The sequence below is a fragment of the Melopsittacus undulatus genome, chromosome 3 (assembly GCF_012275295.1).
Source record: "Melopsittacus undulatus isolate bMelUnd1 chromosome 3, bMelUnd1.mat.Z, whole genome shotgun sequence".
Lineage (NCBI taxonomy): Eukaryota > Metazoa > Chordata > Aves > Psittaciformes > Psittaculidae > Melopsittacus > Melopsittacus undulatus.
Window position 1 is genome coordinate 46866647 of NC_047529.1, and position 25052 is coordinate 46891698.

Here is a 25052-nt window from a genome sequence, read left to right on the forward strand (position 1 = left end):
TTCTCTAGTTGTTGGTTATGTTTCAAGGCTGTCTCTTGGAGGTAGGAGCATACTCTTCTGTTTGGTGAGAGTTAAAGATGTTCAGCACACTTCAGAATCAGACTTTGCTTTTTCTTTTGCTGTTTTGCTATATTTAAGAAACATATTAAAAAGCAGGAGTTATTAATATTATAATTTAATGTTATTTATCAATGCTCTGAGAGAATCAAATACAATCAGCTGCAGTGATTTGCCCTTCTATTTGTTTCATATAATAATAGTATGGCCAAATTAGAATATTAAACACAGCATTTTTTTAGTAGGGAGTAAATAGGGAAGTAAGTGGGAAGGAAAAATCTCAGTCTTTCAAAGAAAACTGAGAGAAACACAAGAAAATACATGCCAGAAATAATCCTGCAGTGTAAAGGAAATTCACCGAGTAAGGTAATGGGGATTTTCCAGCACATTCCTATAATTACTCACCTATCATAGAATGTTAACAAGTTGCTTGGAGTTACCTTACAAACCAACATAAAATCAATGTTTGACTCCTGTGCTGGTTGTTCAGCAGCAATTATCTAGTAAACACTTCTTGGTCTCCTGTTTGTGGTTCTCATAGCAAGAGTTGCCCTCAGATGAAGACAGGAGCACTGAAGCCAGAAAACCTTAACCTTTGTACCTAAGTTTTCTTCAATGAGGTTTACTTTTTTTCAACAAGCACTCTCAGGAAAGCAAAGTAATGCATTGTTGTAGATCTTTGCAAGACTAGTAACTGAATTCCCATTACAGGATTGGACTTGATATTGCTGATATTGAGGACACTGAAGTCAGTGGAAGCCTCTGGGTGACCTCCACAAGTTATAAATCAAACTCAGTATGAGCACTGAGAATCCTGATTATTTTGTTATGGCTTTTGCTGGGTACCTTCCATGAGGCCTGCAGGATTTCAAAATAAATGATCAATATTAAAATGTAGATAAAGGTTTAAGGGTGTATTTGGCAATGAGTTGAGGTCTGTGCTTAGTGGGGACAATGGAAGTTCAGTGGGAGGGATAGTGATGCAAAGGTGTGAAGGAAGCTGACAGCACACACTTTGCCATTGGCATGAAATGGGAAGGGAGAGTTTAGTCAGGAGAGAGTAACCATCGGGCTGCCTGTAGAGTAGCAAGAGGATGAGGGTTATTACTGTGGTAGTACATATAAGGCTGCCAGCTCTGTGGTTCTGAGTCTTTAAATAAAGACAGGCCATATCCTTATGGCCCCAAAAGCTGATGAGGGATGTAGGGATTGTCTTTGGTCCCTTGCAGATGAACTGACTGGTGAAGGGTTATTTGGGGTTATCTGCTTATCCTGTTGATTAATAACATCTGTTCCACAGCTGTCAATATTGACAGCTGTACTTCTATACCAGGGAGTGCAAAGAGCGCTGTTTGACTCCTTTGAGATGTATGGCACAGAAGAGCCCTCTTGCTCAGTGGCCTAACATCCCTTACGTTGTCCCTTTCACCTGCCCTGACAGGAATACGCCTATGTAGTCTGTCCGGAACGTTTTCCACCCCTTCTCCGCTGTAAGTGGCAGCCAGGGGGGGCAGACCCAGGCGTAGTGGAGCAGAGGTGGTGGCTGCACACACAGCCAGGCAGGCCGAGCTGTCAGGGAGGAGCAGCCCTTACGGCGGAGGGCATGTTTCAGTGGACCTTGCTCATGGTGCTGGGCTCACCTCGACCTGTGAGCAGCGCACCTGGAGGACGCACAATCCCCTCCGCAGCCTCCCAAACGCCCCGGTGGCACCGGGCAGCCCTGGCGCAGGCAGCTGCCGTCCTGCCGGCGCTGTGCCGGTGGGGCGGGCGGCGCTGCGGGCTGTGCCCCGCCCGGGAAGAACTACAGCGCCCGTCGGCCCCTGCGCGCCGCCACCACCTTCCCGCCTCTCGCCGTTATCGCCTGCCTCCTGTCAGCGAGGAGCCGGAGCCGGCTCGCCCGAGTGGGGCTGCCGGCGCTGGGGACGGGGTGCTGCGGGCAGCGGCCGCCCTCGGGGGGCGGTGGGGTGGAGCGCAGAGGCCTCCTCCCCGTCCCGAGCCCTGCGGGGGAGCGGTGTCTCCGCAGCCTCGCTGCCCCGTCCCGTCCGGTGGCGCGGCTCATGAGGTGAAGATGGTGATCCGCGTCTTCATCGCCTCCTCCTCGGGCTCCGTGGCGGTGAGTGGGAGCGAGCGGCGGGGAAGAAGGGAGATGAGCGGGGCGCGGGGCCGCCGCAGCCGGGGTTGAGCCCCAAGGGCCGGGGCGAAGCCGGCCGGTGATGGTTGTGGAGGTGGTGGTTGCGGTGCTGGTGGTGGCTGCCAGCCGGCGCTCACCGTCCCTGCGGCTGGCGAGCCTGCCCTCGGCTCCTAGAGCTCGCCCTGCACGGCGGCGAGCACCTGGGATCCAGGCAGTCGGCCGTTGTGAAACGCGGGTCTCTATTTGCCGGGGTTGCGTGTGCAGTGGTGGTGGAAATGACTGCTCCCCCTGCCCCGAAAGGCAGCCAAAGACTAACTTGTTCGTAAACTGGATTTGGCAAATCAAGGCCCTCTGAAACCACTTTGTGGGGGACAAACCCTGGGTGTGTTTACAGGGTCTTAAAGGTGATGAAACAGGGCTAAACTTGTCCTCTCGGGAGCGGGGCTCAGCTCCTCGGCGCAGGCAGGTGCGGTACCTCCGTGCGTGCCAACTACTGCAGGTTCAAAAATAAACGAAAGGAGAGCCGAGGGGCAGATTTCACCCCTAGCACTTCTCTGCATTAAGAAGTACTCTGGGAAAGGTACAGCTCCTTCCAAACTCGGTTTTGAAAGGCATCCCTGCATCCTCTGCTTAACTGAAGTTCTTACAGCTTTCTTTTGTTGAGTTACTTATGCATGTGAGCTATAAACACCCATGTTTTTATATAAAGGGACAGTTCCAATTTCTGTTAAGGCAATCTGAGTGTAAGCATTCTACTGAATTTGTCCTTTAATGATAAACATCAGAAGGATTTAAATATAACTGCTATTCTTTATGATTCAGCAATGAAGGCAGTGGCATTTTTGCTTTGTGGAAGGATGTAGCACTATATTTTCCAGTCTGAAGGTTTATTGTGCCTTTACTTCCTTCAGCTTTTTGCTGCACAGTACTAGTTTTCAGTTCAGTGGTGTGGTGACAGGTATGTGTTCTGATATGTTTTGGCATGAAGCATTCAAAATGCCTAGTGGCTGCATTACAACTAATAAAAACTAATTATCCATTTCGGTAGCCAACTGAGTAAACACAGAGTGTCTTCAGAGCTCTATAATCCATGTTCATCAAATATCCATAATAGAAACATCTTCTTTCTTGCATAGGCAGTTGCTTCATGCTGTGGTAGCACAGTATTGATAGGTTTAGTTTCTGTTTCATGCCTCATAGCTTGAACAACAATGCATAGTTTTATATTTTGTTTTTGTTGAAGGGTAGGAAAAAGGCCACATTGTTATCTCACCCATATCTCCGGTCTCTAAATAGGTTATTGATGGGAACTTTTTGTTCTGCACTCTCCTTCCCCTCTCTCTACCTGCAAGATACATGTCCCATTAAGAGCAGCAGTATAGCACTTCACTATCTATTAACCCAACAAACCAGATTTGAGGATGACAAGCAGTTTAATTTGCACATCAGTTCATTTGCTGAGTTTTTTTCTGGGTCAGACAACACAAATATGACATATAGTACAGCTAACAATTTGCATACGGTGATAGTGAACTTCATCTAGGCAGCAGTATGTCCGAGTACTGCCTAGCCAGAGAATAACAGATAGTTTAGTGGCTGAAGGTACTGTCACACCAGACCAAAGTTGTGACATCTCTTTTGTGTCAGATTTGATTAATCTATTTTATTGCAGCATTTGTAAGCTTTCAGTATGGGCTGAGTTCCCGTTGTTCTCAGTGTCACATCATTGAGGATTTTTAATTTTGGGTTTGCATGACGTGTCTGTACATCAAAGCTGAATGATTAAAAAAAATGACAAAGAAAAAAGCACTATCAGCTGGCTATGTGGGAATCCTCATCTGGAGAAAAAGGTGGTTACTGTATCGTATATCTCTAAACAGGGAAGTTTTAAACTTACTGTCATCCTCCTTGAACTAAATTCTAGTAAAATGTAACAAAAAGTGAGTAATGTAATTCCTTGTCATCTTTTCCAGCCTTCAGCACAACTACATCAGCTACTTTTTGGGATCCTGTGCAATTCATGGGACAGGATGATTTCCCTGTCTAGAGAAATGTGTGTCCCTTATAGATCCTACTGTCTCTCCTCCTAAAAACAGTGTCAGAATCCATGGTTTAATTTACACCTGTAGGTCAGCTGGAGTTAAATTGTAAGCTAACTGCTTGTGAGAGTGGATGTGGCTGAGATTAGTGTCTGACCTGCTGTAATTGACCAAAACCTTCTATATGTAATATTTGCTCGTAAACTAAAAGCAGTGCCATGGTGACTCAATTCACTTTCCTAATGTTACTAGAAGTACTTTGTTGAATTACTCTGTACTTTAAAATGAAAAGTTCATCTAGACCCTAGAGCAAGCTTTTGGTTTGGCAAATATGACTCCTTTAGAAATCTTCAGAATGCCCAGGTCAAATGATAGACATTTGGCTGAAACATTGCTGAGAAATACACTGGTTGTGTAGTCAGTGCAGGCTTCAATTTGCATAAATATAACTTTCCTTGGAAACATTTAAAATAGTTATTGATCCCTATACTTGGTGTAATTCCATGCTAAGCAAGGTAAATATACATAATAGTTATACATAATTCTAAGAGTTCAGTGCATAAAATGTTTTGGGTGTCATTCTGAAGAACAGAAAGGAAATAATTGGAGTGGATGAGAAGGAGCCAAGAATATTGTGAACCTTCCCATCATTTGGTCTTGGACTTCTCCCTGCAGCACCTTCCTCACTTCTGAAGTTTCTTAGACCCCTGAGAGGTTAATGGTAGTTACTATTTCTGTTGTTTTTTAAAATAAAAGTTGAGAATATAAATGCCTCATGAGCTTTAAAGAACTCACAGGTCTCAAAACCTAATTGTTGATGGAATGAATACATTCACCTTCAGTGTGAGTTTACCCATAGAGATGTTGTAGACAAGTTCTTGAGACATTCTTGTGGGAAGATAGAGGCATTTTACGTGTGTGCACATTTCTGAATATCCTCGTGTTGTTTTAAGCATGTATCAGGCAGATCCAATTGAATTACAAAGGGAAGCCTCCGCATGGGCAGGCAGGCACGTTTCTACAAGCCTTACTGTTTCCTACTTTTTCTGACCTGAATTTCTACTGGTCGTTGGTAAGCTATGTCTCAAATTCCAAGCACTTCTTTGTAGGACTGCAGAGGCAAGCTTTGCAACTCCTCCCTGATAAGGACAATCTGTGTTCTTTTGTGCTGAGGAGAAAGGCTTCTTTAAAATTACCTTTCACTGTTCTCCCTTAGCAGTGCTTCACTGTTTTCAGGAAATAGTTTATGCCCTGATTTTTCAACAAATCATTCCAAGGTGACTGTTAATTTGATTGGTTTCGCATTTTCAGTCTATCAATACAGATTTACACTTGTGCTACTGTACCATGCATTGACTCAGTTAAATGTGTTTTTTTAGTGTTTTAAAGCAGCTGTACTTTTGACAGGAAACAGGTAGCATGAGCTAAGTAACTCTATGCCTGGAATTCCTACAGTTATCTAGAAATGTCAAACCAGAGTAGACTTCAGTCCTCTTACAGGCAGAGAACTGAAGATCAGGTAAGGGGAATGTCATTGAAGAGCTTTTGAATAATAGAGAAACTTGAAACAACTGTCTCACTTGTGCTTTCTCCTCTGTGGTAATGATTTATTGCCTTGGAGCATTATCTGTTAAGCAGAATGGATAATAAAGGGAAGTTAGTTACTGCAGTAATGGAACAGCAGGTAGGATTTACTCTGACTAGTGAGAGTGCCAGCCTGAAAAGAATAGACTTTTTAAGTGACCAAAACTTGGACTTTGACTGTTGCTACAGAATTGAAATATGTATTTTTTTATGAGAAAGCTTGATGAGGTAGGTGCAGATGAATTGTTTCTATGGCAAATATTTGTTCTATGAGACTAAAGTTCTGTTTTTATTTAAGCATATTATGGAAGTCAAATGAGTTGGAATTTTTGCTTCCTGGAATGACTTTCAATTACAGTATAAAACATCAGAATGTCAGAATAATTACAGTCATGTTTGTTTGGTTCAGGTGTTGTTGGATAATGTAATGAAGACAAATACAATGCTTGCATACTTAAGGCTAAGCTTGTCTCCTAGTGATAATCATGAATTTCAACTCCACCCTTGTTTGTACAAAGTCATTGTAACTCAACAATGCTGTGTTTCTCCTAACACTTCTCAGGAAGAATGTGCGTCTTGCTGGGAATAAATTAACTTGAAATATGTAACTTTTAGAATATCTGCCATCTAACAGGTTGTTTTGCCTCTCTGCACCCTGGAAGCAGAACAATCAGAACTGAGAGTGATGCAAATGTCTTTTGTGAAAACTGTATTAGTAATGGGGGTCATGTGGAGGGATTTACAACTTGTTGCGTGCAATCTATGGAAATTCAGCTACCTATGATATAAAATATTAAGCTTTATAAATTATAAATGTTGTAATGTTTTTTAATATTAGAAGTTTCTAAGACCAGATCAGAGCAGCAGGAAAGTTAGCTTTTCAGAAACAAGACAATAATCTTTACAGTTAGAAGATCCTGCAATATGCATGTGGGAAATAGTATTTTAAATGCATGACCCCAATATTGTTTACCATCTGCCAGCATGCTGAGGATACACCTGTTGGATTGGATCCTCAAAGCCTGTTTTATGAGTCTCACATGAAGATAATACTGTGTCCCTTCACTTGGTGAAGACGGTGTTGCTTTTGATTATGCACCTACAGAGTAGTGCTGTAGCAACAGCAGTGGTACTGTTGGAGATAGTATGGAGCTCGTGGTACTGGGTGGAGACAGTTGGACCCTCACCCAGTAATAGGGCATGTCATGTATGTGTGTCTCGGACATCAGCAATTATATTGCCTATGTGAGAGATCTGTGAGATGCCTATAGGAGAGATCTGGGAATTTTTTGGATGTAGTCCCTTTGACTGACAGAATCAGTTCCCTCATCCTTACTCAAGTTTCTGATTGTCAGGTCAGGTGACTCATACTCATCTTTGCTGGTTTCTGTCAGGCCTGTTTTGCAGGGTTCAAGTGGCAGAGGGAACCTGTGAGCCCTACTAATAACTGTGAATTCTGTGAGGCAGGGAGGTCAGCTCTAAAGGTTCAGCTATTTTTCACCCTAAGGGCCCTCTGAAGATCTAGCTCTCAAGTCTGTATTCCAAAGAAATCTTAATTCTAGTTCCATCCTTGTGATGGAGAGAAATAAGAGCCTTGGAAGAGCAGCTCAGGTAGCTTAAGGAATGTGTTCAAGAGTGAGCTGGGTGAGAACCCTAGTCACAAGGATGTAGGTGGAATTTAGACCATATTTGCATGGTATTCAGTACCTAACTGTTGCACCATTCTTATGTGCTCTAGTGCTTTTCAAATATTTACATTTCTTCTTGACAGGTAGATTATGTCAGAAATAATGCTACCTTGAAAAGCACACTTTAGACTACATGGTATCATGAGCAGTAGGACTGTTACTGACCTTTGATTACAATCATAGCTGTAATAGGACTTCAAAGGAGGTATTGTTCTGACTGGCCTCCTGAGCATGTGTTAGAGAGTGCATTTTGACTCTCCATATACTGGTCTGCTTTGTACATGGTTCAATGTCTCTAATAACTATATAGTGACATTTTCACTAAGGATTTAACCCCTCTGTTTTTCTATAGATTACAGCAGTGTCGAAGTGCAAGGCCATTCTATTCAATAGACATACTTCACTGACAGTGACCTATTCTCCTTAATCTTCCATCCATACCATCAAAGCCTAGAAATCCTTTGTTTCCTAACCCTAGTCATAGTGTCAGTGATCACTGGAGATCTCAGATAACTGAATTTGATGACATCAATTAAAAAAAAAAAAGAATATTTATATCTAACTTGCATGCAATTTATTAGTACAAATTGCTTTTGGATTACTTTTATTTTCCACATTGGTTTGTGAAAGGAAAATTAATTTGGGCACATAACTCACCTGTCTGTTTTCTGGAGGGTACAACCCAGGAGGTTAGGTGGGGAATAAAGCAGATGTCATTCTTTGGTTGTCCCCATTTTGTTGTCTGGCACTAGTACACCAACATATAAACTATGTAAACATATAAACTCCCACATTTACGGTTGCCATCATCACATTATTCTCTGCCAACACTGCTCCTGCAGAGAGACTCCAGCAGAGGGGCAAGGCAGGCAGCTCTTATGCTGTAACACATTTGGTCACTTCAACTGTTTGCTTCAGTACTACTGAACTGGAGATCTTGGTACCAGCAAATTTAACCTGGTAAATTCAAAGTGAAAGCAGCATGTTTTCCATATGCAGCCTATTACAGGCTTGGCATCTGGTTTCTTATCACTACAAAGGTTGCTCAGCTAAATGGCAATGACTCAGTTCCATTACATCTGGGCATCACAGAACTGCTTTCCCAAAGTTTGCTCAGGAATTTTTCTGTAAACTGAGGTCAGATACTCACTTCCTCTCTAGATTTTTTTTTTTCCCCAAGAAGTCTTATTTGGGCAAAAAAAAAAAAAAGAAAAAGAAGATGCTGAATTGAAATCACTGCCTGACTAATGTGAATCCTGTGGTTTGCAATAATTTACTGGGATGTAGCATCTAGTGTATTAAAGCTTGCTGAAATTGGTGGAAACATCTTCATTGACTGACTGGGCTTTCATCCAGGCCAGGTGGCTTCCACTATTATACATAAATGTTGTTTCCTATGTGAATGAGTTCAGGACTTTAATAATGTGTATTATTCTAAATATGTTAATGCATGTAAGCAGTACAATGCTGCTGCTGGCACCAACTTGGAATCATTTGAGTACTGTCTGCAAACATAACATGTCCCCATTATCAGTAAGGAGAAATGAATCTTGGGATACAAGGTTCTATTTAAAATTAAATAACTAGAATGCTGGTAGAAATGTTGTATTGGATGCCTAAGCCTCTGTTCTTGGGCAAACCTTAACAAGGAAATACCAGTTGCATGACTTCCAGGCCAGATTCTCAGCAAGAGAGCTGAATTTCCTGAATCTCCACCATTCTGGTGGACAGGTAGGCTACAAACAAACAGCCAGCTCTTGCAAAAGTTGTATCTCTCTTCTGCTCCTGAATACTTCCCCATGTCTTAAATTTAAGGACCTATAGATAAAATTAAAAAAGCAGTGAAGACATACTAGTAAATGTGAAATTCCACTAGTCAGTTACCTGGTAGTCAAAGCCCTGTAAAACTTGTCAAGTATGGGACAATATTTACTCAGAGTAAATTACCTTTCTTAGTACTTGTAAGAGCTTTACAAAATTCCAGTATTTTAACTGATACATTGAGTATTCTGCTTCCAATAGTCTTGTCAAAGGTGAAGTATATTGCTGAGTAAGTCCATTTCACCTGCTATATGAATACTTTTGATTTTGATTAATTAAAATGAAAAATTAAGTCTATAATGCAACATGTTTCAGTTGACGTCTGTTAGATTCACTCTGGTACTCTTATGCACAATCCACTTTCCAATTTAATTATTTCAGGCTGTTTATACTTCTGTTTATCCAAATTTAGTAGAAATTAGTATTTGTGGAAAAACAGTCATCATTTAAGGAAGCTCTTTATATAATAAAATCAGGTTTGCTTTTGTCTGTAGCAATCTGAATGGAACTCAGAGATAAAGAATTGTCACTAAGCTGGTAACCCAGTGTATCATTTTACTAGCAAGTACACCAAGGACAACAGTTTCCTCACCTGCAGCCTCAAGTGCTGGCCTCCTAAGGGAGTCTCTCCAGAAGAAAATACTGCAATCTTTGTTTTGCTTGCAGTGTGAAAGCTTGATAAGGGTAATGAACACAGAAATGCTGTAGTCCTTGTGATCTATTCTTGGTGGAAATCTACTGTATCCAAACCCATGATCATATTCCAGTATGTCAGTGGTTTTTACCAGCTTAATGTTTTGATACGTTTTACAGAAGATAGTTAACATTATGCAGGTCCTCTCATTCTTGGTGAGGTGAATGGAAATGTGGAAGTTGTGATAGTGTTTCTTACCTGTGACTGTCAATGGAAACAGTCTGCAGTTAGCTACAAAAGCTTGGAAGAGCTTCTGAGCTCTTCAGTAGCCATGAGGTTGTTTCCATAATCCTCTCTCCTGGGGTTGGTATGTTGCTTGATCAGCACTCGCTGGATGGGCAGATGGAGTCAGTTCAGAAACCTGAGTCACTGTTGACTGTCATTTCTAAAAACAAATATCATATTCACTTCAGTGGGACTCGTGTAGGTGAGCAGAATGTGACCTGATCAGGGAATGACTCAGAGTTGTTGGTGAACTTCAGATGCTTTGACTGGGAGGAAGGGGTGACTAGGATAAACATTGTGCAGGCAACTCATTTAACGTAGTTTGTCTCATAGCAAGAGAGCGTGGATACAAAACCTGCTTTCTTGTCTTTCTTGGGGTTTAGGCCTCCATCTGTGAAGTATTTTGGGGTAAAATCTTCTGATTCTTCTGTTCAAGGCTGTGGCAGTCCTTCCATTCAGGTGTGTTGTAAGTTATCACAACTCTGAAGGGGCTGAGTCGAAAGCATGTGGCTATCCTTTTGGGGTGATAAGACCTATAGTGGTGAGGGACTTTCTTAAAACAAGTTATTTCTATCTCAGTGGGAAAAGAGGAAAAACAACTGGATTTTACAACAGTAAACAGCTTATTTAGTCTAAATTTAATATAGTACTTGAGTATAAAGTAATTGAATTTGGCACAGAGAAAAAGGAGCAACTGTCTTGCTAACTTTTATGAAGAGAAGCTCTTAGGAGATTCAGGATGTTCAGTGACTCACATTAATTAATCAAAAACAGCATGCCCTTCTGTTGTTGCCTGTCTCATTTGGGTAGGAGAGAACTTGTATTAACAGTTAAGAGTTTCAGGATTTGTTGCTGGTTTTGCTCTTTTACCTCTGGATAACTAATCCCCACCATTCCTGGTAAGTCAATGTGCAAGATGTTTCTCATTTTACTGCAAGGAATAAACTTGTATAAGTTAATGCCTGGGAGTGGCATTTGCATATGTCTCACCCTGCCTTTTGTTTGAATATACATATGTAGGTGTCTATTTTTGGGTACACATATGTTTATGTATATATTTATGTAGTATATATAGTGTGTGTGTATGTTTTTTAACCTCAGAATCATGAGTAGAGTCTAATTATCACCTGGTGAAAATAAACCACTGATTTTTACATTCCCAGTAGAGAAATAAAGATAATGTCCTTTTCACCAATCTGCTCTGTAACACAGGTCCTCTGAATTCACTGGATAGATCCCAGCTGAAGCAAAAGAACATGATTCAGAAGAAAAAATCGTCAGAATTTAATGGTGGAAATTCTGTCATAACTTTCACAAAGTTGTTTTGTTTCCTGACATTTTCATATGCTGCAGAGGATAATATTGGGTATTTTCTGTGCTATTAAAACCTTTATGAATAATTATTTGGAACAATGTAATAGTAACATTACAAGTCGGTTAATGACTGGTTTCTTAATCATGGAATTGGGGTCTGTGTTTTCCCGAGAAAGGCAAGTGAATTTTTTGTTGTCGTCATTTGAAAGAAAGCTTCCTTTGATCTGATGAACAATAAAGCATCAGCAACTGAAACCTCTCATTACATTGCTGCAGGGTTCATGAAATTATCCCTCTTTAATCTAAAGAAAACAATTCAAGTGTGCATTAAACCTTTGATCTGGATCTGCATCTCCTAAGATATCTCCTGGAGTATCTCTACTTGAGTGATCTAATATGTTTGTATAGAAGCAGAGACAGGAGTGGCATTTGAAGGATTTAGACAGCATCACATTCTCCAGTAGGAACCTGCTAGGAAGCTAAAATTAGAAAGGAGATACAAAACTAGGCTTTGATCAGAGAAGAGAGCTGCCATGAAGGCCCCTATGTGCAAGCAATTCCCTCCTACATGGTAAAATTGGCTTGCTTGCAGCAAGGTGTATTTTTCTGGTAAAGATTCCCAGCATCATACCCCAGGGGAGTCTGAAAATCTATGGGATTATTCAGCATGATATTCAGCAATACCTTTGGCTTTGTGGAGGTGACTTCTGTTGACCTTACAGGAGATGTGTTTGCAGTTTGTGGGATAAAATGAGAATGCTGCTGTGTTTGGGGATGCAGCCAGTCACTAAGAAATTGAGCTGCAGAAATACCAAAGAAGTGGTAATTTGCACATATGGAGCTGCAAGAATACACAAGCTACATGGATATAGTCGCATTTGTTGAAAGAGAAATAGCATTGACATCTGTTAATAAAATTAGAAGCTTCATCCTGCTCTCAGTTGAGTCAAAGGTAATTTTGTTATTGATCTGAATAATAGCAGTGGCAGTCAGCCCTGGTTTAGAGAATTATATCAACAATATCCATCATCCTAGCCTTATAAAACCGTACTGATAGAACTTTGCAGTAATATAGTCCAATTTTATCTGAAATAATGACATTTGTCTAGAGCCACAGATGCATTTTTCTGTTGCTGTTCCATATACTGCTGGGAAAACCTGTAATATCTGTAAAACTTAGCACAACAAACTCTGAATGACTTGCGCTGCTGTTACTGCTGTTATTTTAAAGTGCATTATCAGGGGTGTGTGTATCTGTGGTTGGCAGAATGACACAGCTGTGCTGTGCGGATAGTAGCTGTCACCAGAAAATAGTGAAAGTATTGAGAGCTTTAGTTCACAAATTTATTTTTCAAATTCTATTGGAATCATATCTCCAATACTTCAGGGTCAGAAACCAAAATAAATGCAAGCATAGCCCTTTTTAGGGAAAAGCTATGTGTTTTTTCCATGTGTCCAAGAGGTCTTATAATTCTCTCAAATGTATGGAGAGATCTTAGTAGCTCTATGGGAGAAATATGGATATGCCTGCATGTTTATATGAGATCAGAGTTCTCCATGAACCCCAGTTTGCCACTGTTGGGCTAGGCCGTACTGCAGCCTTGAAGCTTTCCTTGTCTCTTAAAAATGTTACTGTGCTGCAAGGAGGCTGCTGCAGGTGACTTTTTGCAGCACCACATTCTTTATTCTTCATAACATTCTTCCCCACGTTGGAGAAGATAAGGCTCCAGAGAGACCTTAGAGCAGCCTTCCGGTACCTAAAAGGGACCTACAAAAAAACTAGAGAAAGACTCTTTACAAGGACATGTAGAGATAGGACAAGGAGAATGGCTTTAAATAGGAAGAGTGTAGAAAGAGTGTAGATTTAGGTGAGACAGAAGGAATAAATTTTATACAATAAGGCTAGTGAAACACTGGCACAGGTTGCCTGGAGCGGTGGTAAGGTGCCTCATCCCTGGAAACATTCAAGGTCAGGTGGGATGGAGCTCTGAGCAACCTGATCTAGTTGAAGATGTTCCTGCTTATTGCACAGGGGGTTCCAGCCCAAACCATTACATGATTCCATGGTTCATCAACTAGCTCTTGTTTTAGAAATAGCAGGATCCACAGTCAGGTATAACTGGGTGTTGAGCTGTGAGTCCAGTGACAAAATATGGAGGGTGCAGCCTCATGGGTAGAGTAGGAGATGAGCAGAAGGACTTGCATCTTGTGCCAGTGGAACAGAGACCCATCCAGAAGAAACAAGGCTAATTACTTATTCAGTCTCATGGGCTGCTAGGTGTTTTTATCCATTCTAATAGATAAATATTCCAATGCCACTGGGCTTTGATGTGCAAAGCTAATGAGAAGAAAGAAACATGACCTATTTTTTTACTACCAAGAGATTTGCTTTTTTTATCTCATTTGCAGTAAGTACAAGAAAATACAGCTGGAGATACTTTATTCATTGTGACAAAACAATGTGACTGCTAAGTACATAGAACCAGTTCACAACACTTTCAGTGCTCTGCTGACTCACCATGTCACAAAAAAAAGACAATTGTGTGTTTTCATCTTACAAGTTTAGGTGATAAACATGTTGCATAATAGGGAATATGTTTGAATTTCTTGCTTTTTTTCTTTAGAATTTAGAATAGAATATTTCAGTTGGAGGGAACCTACAACGATCATCTAGTCTAACTGCCTGATCACTTCAGGGCTCACCAAAGGTGAAAGCACAGTATTATGGGCATTGCACATATGCCTCTTCAACACTGACAGGCTTGGGGCATTGACCACCTCTCTGGGAAGCCTGTTCCAGTGTTTGACCACCCTCTTGGTAAAGAAATGCTTTCTCATGTCAAGTCTGAACAGCTATCATGTGTCCTATCACTGAATACCAGGCAGAAGAGCTCATCACCTCACTTTCCCTCCTCAGAAAGCTGTACAGAGCAATGAGGTCACCCCTCAGCCTCTTTTTCTGTAAACTAGACAATCCAGAGTCCTGAGCTGCTCCTCTAGGACATTCCTTACACCCCTGGCACCAGCTTTATTGCCCTCCTCTGGATGCAAAGACCTTCACATCCTTAAATTGTGGGGCCCAGAACTCAAGGTGAGGCTGCACCAGCACTGAGCACAGTGGGATAACCCCCTTTTCGACCATCTGGTTGTGCTGTGCTTGATGCACCCCAAGATGCAGTTTGCCTTCTGGGATGCCAGAGCACATGTCTGACTCATAGGAGTATTATGGCATTTGCTTACTTTCCAAAACCTTGTTATAAAATTGCTCTCTTCAGTGCTATTTCAGTGAACTTTAGACAATTACCAAATATTTAACATGTTTCAAAAAAGAAACAAACCATAGTTACACTATTTTTCTTCCCTCCACAAAATAATAATTCTACCAACCAAGCTTGCTTCACATTAACAAAGTGGTATTTCTAAATTCCTGCAGATTTTCAGCTATAGCAGTTTTGGAATTCAGTGTGCAAGACACCAAAATATTCCCCCATCCTAACTCTGCAGGGAGAACTGTGAGATTCAAAGACCAACTTTCTGTTCATCTCTGTGGGACTGACAACCGAGTTTCCAGTGGTTCAGAACTTGACAGTTCTCAGCTACCTTGCTGAACTGAGACTTTACTGGGAAACAAAAAATATTCTTCAGAATCAAATAACTTAGAGACATCAAAAGAAATACACGTATGAATAAACATAATATAGCATGGAGATCAAAGAACAACTTGCATTTAATTAGGAGGTACTAAAGAGTAGCTGAATTAATAAGGGTTGCGGTTATCATACTTGTATTTATGTGTAGTATACATTTTGAAAAGGAAGATAGATGTTGCTTGTTGAAAGGGTCTCTTTCATGATGCAAAATACTTGCTATAAATATGCCACTTTAACAAAAGGGAATAGTACGAGCAGGAGTTAAATGTAGAATGCTAAATAGGAAATTTAAATTATTCTCTGGCGTCTTTGAGAAGTTTCTGCTGGAAAAATGCATGAAAATAACACTTCCTTTTTAACCACTCTCTCAAATTACTGAAACATATGGTAAATTGTAAATAAAAACATCTATCTGTTGAAAAAGTTGGCTGCCAGCTAGGCTTTGAATTGTTAGTCTTTTGGAATGAATTATTCTAGTCTGGCGGGATGGTTCCACCAGAAGTTTCTGATAGCTGAGAACACACTTTATGAATCCCTGAGATCTGGGCTGTTCAGAGTTTCTGTTGTGTTTTGCTCTAGCCACTAGGATCCCGGCCTTGGTTTTAAGAACAACAAAAAAAAAAGTCCTAGCACATAATTGTAATAATTTTGAAACTTCTTGGCTCACTGTTGGCTGAGACATCTTTAAAACCAGACTAAAATACCAGCATGCTCTGTTAAACTGCCCTTTATTTTAGCTAGAGTTCCAGCCAAAGAAGAACCACTACACCTTCCCAGTGTCCTCACAAGAAAATATCTATGACTAGGAAAGATGCTGTATCTGTAGCACAAATATAATTTCAATCATGCATTTTTGTCAAATAGAAATGTAAAGCTGTCACGATAGTGTAATTCCAGAGAGTTGAGCTCTTCCTGTAGGCTATGATCCAAACTAGCGGTAAGATTTGCAAGCTTCCCTACTAGAACAACCAGCAGTACATCCTGACCTTCAATCTGGCAGTCATCTGCTGCTTGCCAGGTTAGGCTGGGAATCCTCTCACTGCATTTCTCAGCCTGCATGGACTCTTCTGGATGCTCATCTGCCAAGGTCTCTCTGATCTGGAGCTGCCTGCCTCTACATTCAGTGGGACTTCCAAATTCTGGTTCAGTTCCTGTTGCAGTCTTCAAGTTTCACTTTGTTTTAGCCATTTTTTTATTTCTACAAGCAGTGCCAGTGTTTTGGTTTCATATTGATGCAACAGAATACAAATTCACATCAATAACTGGAAGATAGATCCAGCTTTAGTGGGATTCTTATTCTTTTGATAGGAAGTGGTGAGCCAGCATTTGGGTCTCTTAGCATCTCTACTCTGTCAGAGACTCACATGTAAGTGAATTTTTAACACTGTAGAAACACATTGTTTCTACTGCAAGAAGAACATTAGGATAGAAGTGCTTACTGCATTTGTGTGCATCACTGGCAAGCCTTGCTTACTGAAATACAGATGAAAGCAAAAGAAGTAGGCTTGGGAGTAACTTCAGGGGCTTTCAGCTTCATGCAGCTCAAAGGTGCCCTGCATGGCACTGCCTGTAGCTGATATTTCTGTAGAGTCTTCTCTTTCTTGGTCTTTCCATTTTTTTTGTTTGTTCCATTTCTGCTTCACCTCTTCCCTTTATGCTTACTGAAATACTACCAAGTAAAGCCCTGAGCAAATTCGCAACATCTCTTGTTTTGTGCAGTGATATATATGTCTATAAATAGACATATCTATATATATACAAATACTGCGTGTGTTTGTAGTTGCTAAAGACTCATTCCTGGTTTTGAATGTTACCTTGTTACTCGTGCAAAGAACAACAGTTTCTTACAAATTATCTTGAATAAGAAGCTTTTCCTTTCAGCTTGTAAGAGAAATAAATTCACAGAAATTGATTTAAATTAATTTTATCATAGTGCAATATCTGACAGGGGAAATAAGAGATCACCAGGCGCTGGGCACGGGGCAGTTTATTGTCTTCTGTACTGTTATAGAAAAAGAAAAGAATGTTTTCCTTTACTAACTGCTTGTAATTAGGAGTCTTAAAAACCAAACCTGGCTCAAATTTTAGTTCAATTTCTTAACTACTGGACTCTTTCAAAGATACCCTACATATATTGCCTAGAGGTAAAGGTGTGCAGGTTGCCTGGCTAAGCAGTGTCTTAGGCGCTCCCAAGGACCTGCAAACTTATTTTGCATAAAGCTGAACAGATTGCCCTCTCAGTTCAATCCAGTATTTCATATGGTGTGTCCTTAATTATATCTCTGTATGCAAGCAGAATATTGCGGCTGGCAGCACACCAGGGCAGTGCAGGCTGCATGTGGCCACTGCTCAGAGACAGTTTCTTTTCAGATTGAAAAGTTCTGTGGTCAGTTTTTAGGATATTGGAACATTTTCTTGAGGATGAAGCACTGAAGATGGGTTTGATATTTGGAGGTCTGTTCTGAGGAGACTGTTTTCATTGTATCCCATGTAATGCAGTATTTGCTATGACTGGTAGCCATTTGGGGATGTTGGGAATAATTATGCAATGCTGATTTTTTTTAATTTTCAGTATTTCTTTGTTATTGCTCTCCTTCACCTCATCGCTGCTTCTAATCTCCTTTTCCCCTGTGTATATAACTGAGTTGTACTTTTCTGTGCCAAGAGCAATGAATTAAACAGATGAACCTTTGTAAAGGTGTGTCACAGTACTGCCATCTCTGCAACAGAAATTGCCAGGGGTCAGTTGTGTTCTTCTTCCCTAAGCCACCCAAAGAAAGAGTAATTTGGCAAAAAGTCTTTGTCACGACAAGTTGCAAGTGTAACAAGACCATAAGGATTTGCATGTCAACCTTGCGAAAGTGTGAGATTGTGTATGGGAGCAAAAACTCTGGAAACAGAAGAAAAGAATAGAGATGTTACTTAGTGTGTTTGTAAGAGGCACTGTCTCCTCCTTGCTTTTCTAGGGAAGGGATGTGTAGGTTTGCAGTAAATGCTGTTTATGGTTCTGTTCATTTGATGTGGTTAGGGCTTGCATCTCTTTATTAGTGCATAGTGTCTCCTTAATATCTGGAAATATGTGTCAAGCCTCACCTGTATGAGAAATGAAGATTATTAATTCTCTGCAGTAACTATACTACATCTGCATTTTACACTGAAACAGTCCCTTTGGTTATGTTTGCATGATGTGCAAAGGCAGAGGCTCCCGTTTGGGAGCTCCACTGTGGGAGTGAGCTGGAGCTTGTGTTTATGTAACAGCAATGCTGTTTATGCATTTCAAAGCTGATCATGCTTCAGCTTCTGCTGAGCCATTTTCTTAGGGTGCAGTTTTGCTGCTGATATAAACTGATAAGATTGTGGTGCTGACATTACTGGTGCTTCTTCCCTTGTTCCCTTGGTTCCTGCATTATGCTTGTGCTAGGAAAGCTCCTCAGCTGCTTGGCAAGACGAATGTTGTGTCATCCTAGTGACAGCCAGCAGTGTGATCTGTTTAGCTGTATCATGAAACTGCACCCTAAAGGTGCCCCTGCCAAAAGCAATACGTTCAGTTTTTCAGCTGAGTCAGTGAGCGTATAACGTGACTGCTGCAGTTCTGGAGTAAGGGTAGGTGTGAGGAAAGAGTAACGAGATTGAAAAGGAAGGAAGGGAACTTGGAGGACCACCTCTGTCTCTAGGGGCACAGGTCTAGATAGGCATATGCCAGTCTGTGAAACAAGTCTTTGAGGTGGACTTAGATGTGGATCCTGTATTTGCTTTTTTCTTTAGATGTCAGACTTCTAAAATGTTTGTGGTCTGACAAGCTACCTTGGAAGATATTAATCATAAGGCCTTGTTCCTAGAATGTGTGGTCTGGATACATTTTGGGGTGGGATTTTGTATTATAAAACAGGCTATTTGTTCTTGGGATCTGTTTGAAATGAGTGGGCTGTTTGATGCCTTTGGTTCCAGGATGAAGAGCTTATAGAACTTTGAGTGCTACAGATCTCACTCACCAGACAATGCACTGAAAGGTACCTGCTGTCAGTCCCTCCACTTGCAAGAAAGAGGACTGAAGCCAAGAGAATGCTTTACCACCAGAAGGTAGGGGTTAGTGTCCAGAGAAGTTCAACCTCCTGCATACACTTTGTGGGCACCAGACACTTGGCAACATGCCTGCTGACACTGAAGAGTTTGAAACTGAGAATGTGTCTGCTTTGTCCTGTTTATATTAACTGGGCTAATGAAATAAGGCAGAGATGTTCTCTTTAATCATGGCTATTTCACAGTTCCTAGTAGTACTGCTGCTTGGGTCATCTTGCTTCTACCGTAGTACAGTAGAAGTAATATTCTTTTATCCTATCTGAGTTTGATAAATCCTGGACTAGAGAGAGTTTTGCAGTGTACTGGGTATCTTGAATCAGATTGTATAGAACAATGAAATGCTGATGCCATTTAGCAACAGAGAGACCACATGATATGCTCTGGTTCAGCAGCTATCAGTAGGCAAGCCTTTCTAGTACAGAACACCTTCGGATGGTTCAGGTTCTTCAGGTTCAGGAAACACAGGGAAAAAAAAGAAATTGTGACCTGTTGGAAGTGGTGAGAAGCTTCCAGGGACTTTCGGATAGAGGATCTGAGCTGATTTTGCTGAACTTCTGCTCCAGTCTGATCATGATTTATGATGGTCCTCATTTTGTCATTCTGCTGTGAAATGAGCAATAGTATTTATCTTGGTACTGGAGATCACTGTTCAGATTAGCTGGGGGGTCCATTTCTCCCCCATATTAGTTGTGTAGGTAGGAAACAGAAATCTTGTTACAGAAGAGCTTCCAACCTAGCCAAAGACACAAAAAGTGGCTGAAAGTAGAAGTGAGTGAATTATCTACAGAAGCAAGCAAATATTTTAAGTGGAGACAGTTCATTAACTATGGGAACAATTTACAAAGACTAGCAGATTCTGTATTATTGTCAGTTCAGGAATGGAGCCTGGGGGGAAATCCAAATAAACTCTTTACTTCTAAGAGGAATTAATTCAGGGATACTGAAGGTGAGAACAGGTAGTCCCAGTTGTCCCAGCTGGCCAGGCCTGAATAGGTCTTTGAAATATTTCTCCAAAGGAGTCTGAAAGTGTATCTTCCTATTACCTGTTGGAAATCAGTATAAAGAAATGAAAACTAAGGCAGAAAGAAAGTTTGCTTCAGCTACAATAGACTTTCTTTATAAACTGGACTACTGAATAAGTGATTAACATATTTTAGCAGGTTTGTATATCAAAATGGACATACTATTTTTGCTGCTTTTTAATCCTAACAGGGATAAAATGAAGATGTCTCTGGGGATTTTTCCTGTCTTAATTTTATGAATAGAAATAGAGATTAAGAGTAAAACAAAACCCAAAGGAATGGTGTTCAGAAAACAATTACCCTGCTAAAAATATGGGGGTCAAACACTGAATGAAAATAGTGGACTGTTAGGTCCCTCAGAGTTTTCTTCACTGCATTAAACATAGATTAGGATCATATTATGTAAAGATTTTCTTCTGAAACTTCACAATGGATATATATTTTGATGGTGTATCTCACAGTGTCTTCAAATTTTAAACCCAAAATATTTTGATGATGAAGCAGTTTATCCTGTAATAATAGAGATGCTTTCCAAAAGGGGTATATGAATAGCCATGAACCAAGTTTTTCTGAACAGGGTACCTCTGATTATATGAACATGCTCTTCAGGTTCCTGTCAGTTGCATCCTTCTCTGGAAACCTCAGATGCAGCAAGGTACAAGGCTGAGTTTCATAAAGAGGACTAAAGTATTCACCTCCATTGTTTATCCAATGAGGATATATTTTTCTCCACTGGGCACCTGAGAGGGGCTCAGATCCTCTGCATAGGTAGTGAGGAAGGCAGAACTGATGCTGCTCTTTATGCCATGTTGTCTTTGCTCAGTGTTTCATGTGGTTTAATGCTGGAGGCTCTTAGAACTCAGAGTAACTACAAATGAGAGCTACAGTCAGGATTGTGAGGCTGACGCACTCCTGCGGCACAGATCCAGTTGCAGGGGAAGACAAAGGTCCTGTGGTTTTCTTGGGGAATAGTCAGCTGGCTTCTGTTGTGGCAGATGCTCTGAGCATCCATCTTAAACAACAAGGCATAATTTAATAGGATTTTAAATGTAACTAATGCTCTTGTTTCAGTTTACAGGCTTGAATCAAACCACTTGGAGAGGAGGAGATGCTACATTTTTGGCTAAAAAATTTTAGGGCATTTTGTTTAAATTTATGCAGCTGGCACATCCACAGCTGATAACTCATGCAGATGTCATATGGAGAATTGCAAGGCTTCTGGCTAAAACAAAACCCAAACCCACAATTTATTCCACTTCAACATCTTAATTAGTTTTATAAAAAAGGAGATACTAGGAAACATGGAGTTGTGGGAGAATTCTTATGGTGTGAACAGTGATATATTAAGGATCTGATTAAATCTAAGTTAAACTTGTGCCCAGGGTACAGATTACTGGAAGCCAGCAGATGGAAATGGGTATGTGTAGATATATGTGCACTGGTACATGGCCTGGGTCTGAGCAATGGCACACTCTGGTACTATGAAACTGTTAGAAGAATGATTGCCAGCACAGGCAGCTTTGGCCAAAGCTAATTTACAGCCTCACAAACAGTTTGTGGCCATGATTTAGATGATACAGTGTGCTAGGGTTCATTCCCAGTTTGCATGCAGCCACTCCAAGAGGCTGCAGGTTTAATAGACTTGGCCAGATGATGCTATTAGGCCTTAGGGCCAGAGGGCTGGCCCAGGCACTGTGTAGTTTGCTAGTTGCTCTGACCAGGGCAGGAGGGAATGCATGCTGGTTTTAGTGGTTTTCCACTATAAGGAAATGACCTCTCCCACACATCATTTTAGATGCTTCATTTCTGTTTGAACAAATACTTCATATTTGTGTTAAGAAAATCTCGGCCTCTTTTGCGCCTTTCTTGCAGCTTTTTTGGTGAAAGGCAGTAGAAAATATTTTCTACACTGACAACAGAATTTGTCTCTGCAATTTTTGGGGAGATAATAAAAGGTATGTCATCTTCGATGCTGGCAGCTTGATGATGCAGTGATTTTGCTGTTATTGATAATGCATTATTTGCACACAATTTTAGAAGCTGCCTTCTATATGGAAAAGTGATCCTTTCACGTATGCCTAAAAAACCCCACCAGTCTATAAATAAAAGGAAAAAGAATAAGACATTGAGACATAAACTTCCTATGCAGCCCACTTCTTCAGGAAGACAGGGATCATGTAAGAGCTTTGTAGTTTCTTGGGATGGCTACCTTCTTATTTCAAGGAAACAGTGATTTCATCAGCATTACCTCCAAAAGTTATGTACTTCTGTACATAACTTTTTGTACATCTAGATGGACAGACTGGGCTGTGTGACAAGAACAACTAGCACACGCACTTTAAAAATCCTCTGATTTCCAAATAGTATCTAGGTCGTATGATGCCCACAGGCATGATTCATCCACCTGGGCTTTATGCCAGTCAGCAACTGCGTGAATCTGACACTCTGGGAATACTGTAAAATTATTAAAGCTGTATTTTTTTTCTTCAAATAATACCCTTGATTATAGCTGTAAAAATATAGCATATAATTTATAGTTCCTTTCTGAAATAATTAATTTTGTTAAGTAGATGCAAAAAAATACAGTGTGGGCTGAAGAGAATGCAGAGCAGATCTAGCTAATTGAGCCCAGGTAGCTTTCCTCAGCCCCTACAGACTTTCATTTGCTATCTTTGATATATAGTCTGATTTGAGGCAGAAGTAGTCTTCATCCGAGTGCAGCTGCTTGAAGCCCCACTAGCTCTTAAAGGCTGATCTTAGCTACAGTGAGCTAAAAACTGCCACTGTTGTGCCTCTGTTAGGGTTTTCTATGAAGACGATAATCAATTTGAGGGGCAGAACCCCTATGGTACAAACCTAATGTGTTTTTTCTTTTGCAAAGAAATATATTTTCAGGAGATGAGTTCATGCTTATTTTTAGGCCTGTGTTTAATGCAGACAGACATTCTTAATTAGAGATTCAACAAACCCTGCTCAAGGAACTGCTGAGGTGTCTAGGAAAACGAAAATGTGTGTGGCTGGGGTGTTCTTTTTTCAGATGTACTGATGTGTTTACCTCAATGAACACTTAGAGGAGTAGATTCTCCTGGGACTTGCTGTGTTGCTTACCTTGCATTTCTAGGTGCCTGTATACTTAGGAAAACATCCCCTAATGACCTGGAAAAACAGCTGCCTCTTTTAACTCCTACTTCAGAAGTAGGAGCTATATACTTTATTTTTTTTTTTGGAGCATCTTTAGAAAGTAAAGGGTGAAATTCCCACAGTTAAAATAGGGAGACCTTCTGAGGTGAAGAAGTGTAATCTTTGCCAACTTGTAAAGGAACAGCAGTGTTCAACTTCTATAAACTTAAAACTGAAGAAAAGTATTTTCTCCTTAGTCTTTCTGAGTTTGTGACTTCCCGTCCCATGAAAGTGGAATGGGAGAGGAGGAATGTCCTCCGGTTTGTAAGCATGTCTGGGTTATGGTGGGCTTGCCCTGAGTATTGTTTTTTTCTCATCCTTCTTTTTGTCTAGATAAAGAAGAGGCAACAAGATGTGGTGAGGTTTCTGGAAGCCAACCGCATAGAGTTTGAAGAAGTGGATATCACAATGTCTGAGGAGAAAAGACAATGGATGTATAAAAATATTCCTGAGGATAGGCAGCCTGCACAAGGCAATCCACTGCCACCACAGATATTCAGTGATGATCGGTACTGTGGAGTAAGTAGCTGTTGTGGTTGTCATTGGATGATATATTAGTATATGCTGTTGGCCATTTAAAAGCTGGGTCTTGCCGGTGCGCTGTATCTAGTAGCATCTGAATTAATGGCGACAGTATGTGGCAATAGGATCAGGTAATGATCATACAGTGAGAATACAGATCATACATCTGTAAATCCTAAGATTGTCTTCAGTTAATGGATTCCCTCCACAGATGTACGAATTTGTAATGTCACATGCTTTGTGTACCACCTGTTGATGGTAAAGTCCCTTGTGAGAATACTCTAAGTGGGGGATTTATGGTTTTCTTGCTACTTGGGTCTAATCCAAGCATAAAGATTCAGAAGACAATCTTTGGAACAGTAAAATTGGAACATTGGCTAGATTGAGTTATACTGTCATTGTAATTAACCTTCTTCTCAGATGCATCATGGTATAAATTTAATTTATACTCACAGAGCCTTTATGCAGAGTCTCTAGGATAAATGAAAACTATTTGCTGTTTGAATCATAGAATAGCTTTATTTTTGCCCAAAGCAAAGCAGCTTGAGACTTGTGTTGCTCTGCTGCAGGACTGCTAAGCATGAGAGCCTGTGAATCTGACAACAGATTGATGGGTGGGCTGGTTTCTCTGATGTTGTAAGCTGCAATAACTTCTCCATCCAGTGCAAGCTCGAGTGATAGCCTTTGATATGTAAAGAATGGCACCATATGGATGTTTTACTATGCTGCTTACACAGTATGAGTCTTGGGAATTTTCTCAGAACTTCTACTCACCTTTGAACAAAATGTTGTAAAAAAGCCACAGCTGGGTCCTCTTTGCTTTGCTGCATCTTTCCATACTTCAACCACGTGACCTACATCCTTTAGGAGACAAGTTTGAGGTACCTGTTAGAGTCAGGGAGGTTTGATGTGCTGCCCTGGCTGCATCAGTAAGTGACTGAGTCAGTTTTGAGAATTTAGTGGGAGAACGAAACAGGAGAGTCTCTGTAATTATAATAGCTGGAACAGGGTAAATGTGGGTTTCTGGCTACAATGTGATGAAGAT

The 25052-nt window shown here is 40.7% G+C and overlaps 1 protein-coding gene across 1 annotated transcript in view; it reads left to right on the forward strand.

Annotated features, from left to right (window-relative positions):
• Positions 1 to 1660: 1660 nt before the first annotated feature.
• Positions 1661 to 25052, forward strand: part of SH3BGRL2 (SH3 domain binding glutamate rich protein like 2) — a 45837-nt gene continuing 22445 nt past the window's right edge. Inside the window, exons 1-2 of the mRNA XM_031052714.2 lie at positions 1661 to 2170; positions 23819 to 24004. Of these exons, the coding sequence (XP_030908574.2) occupies positions 1661 to 2170; positions 23819 to 24004 (696 nt within the window). The remainder of the gene's footprint in view (positions 2171 to 23818; positions 24005 to 25052) is intronic.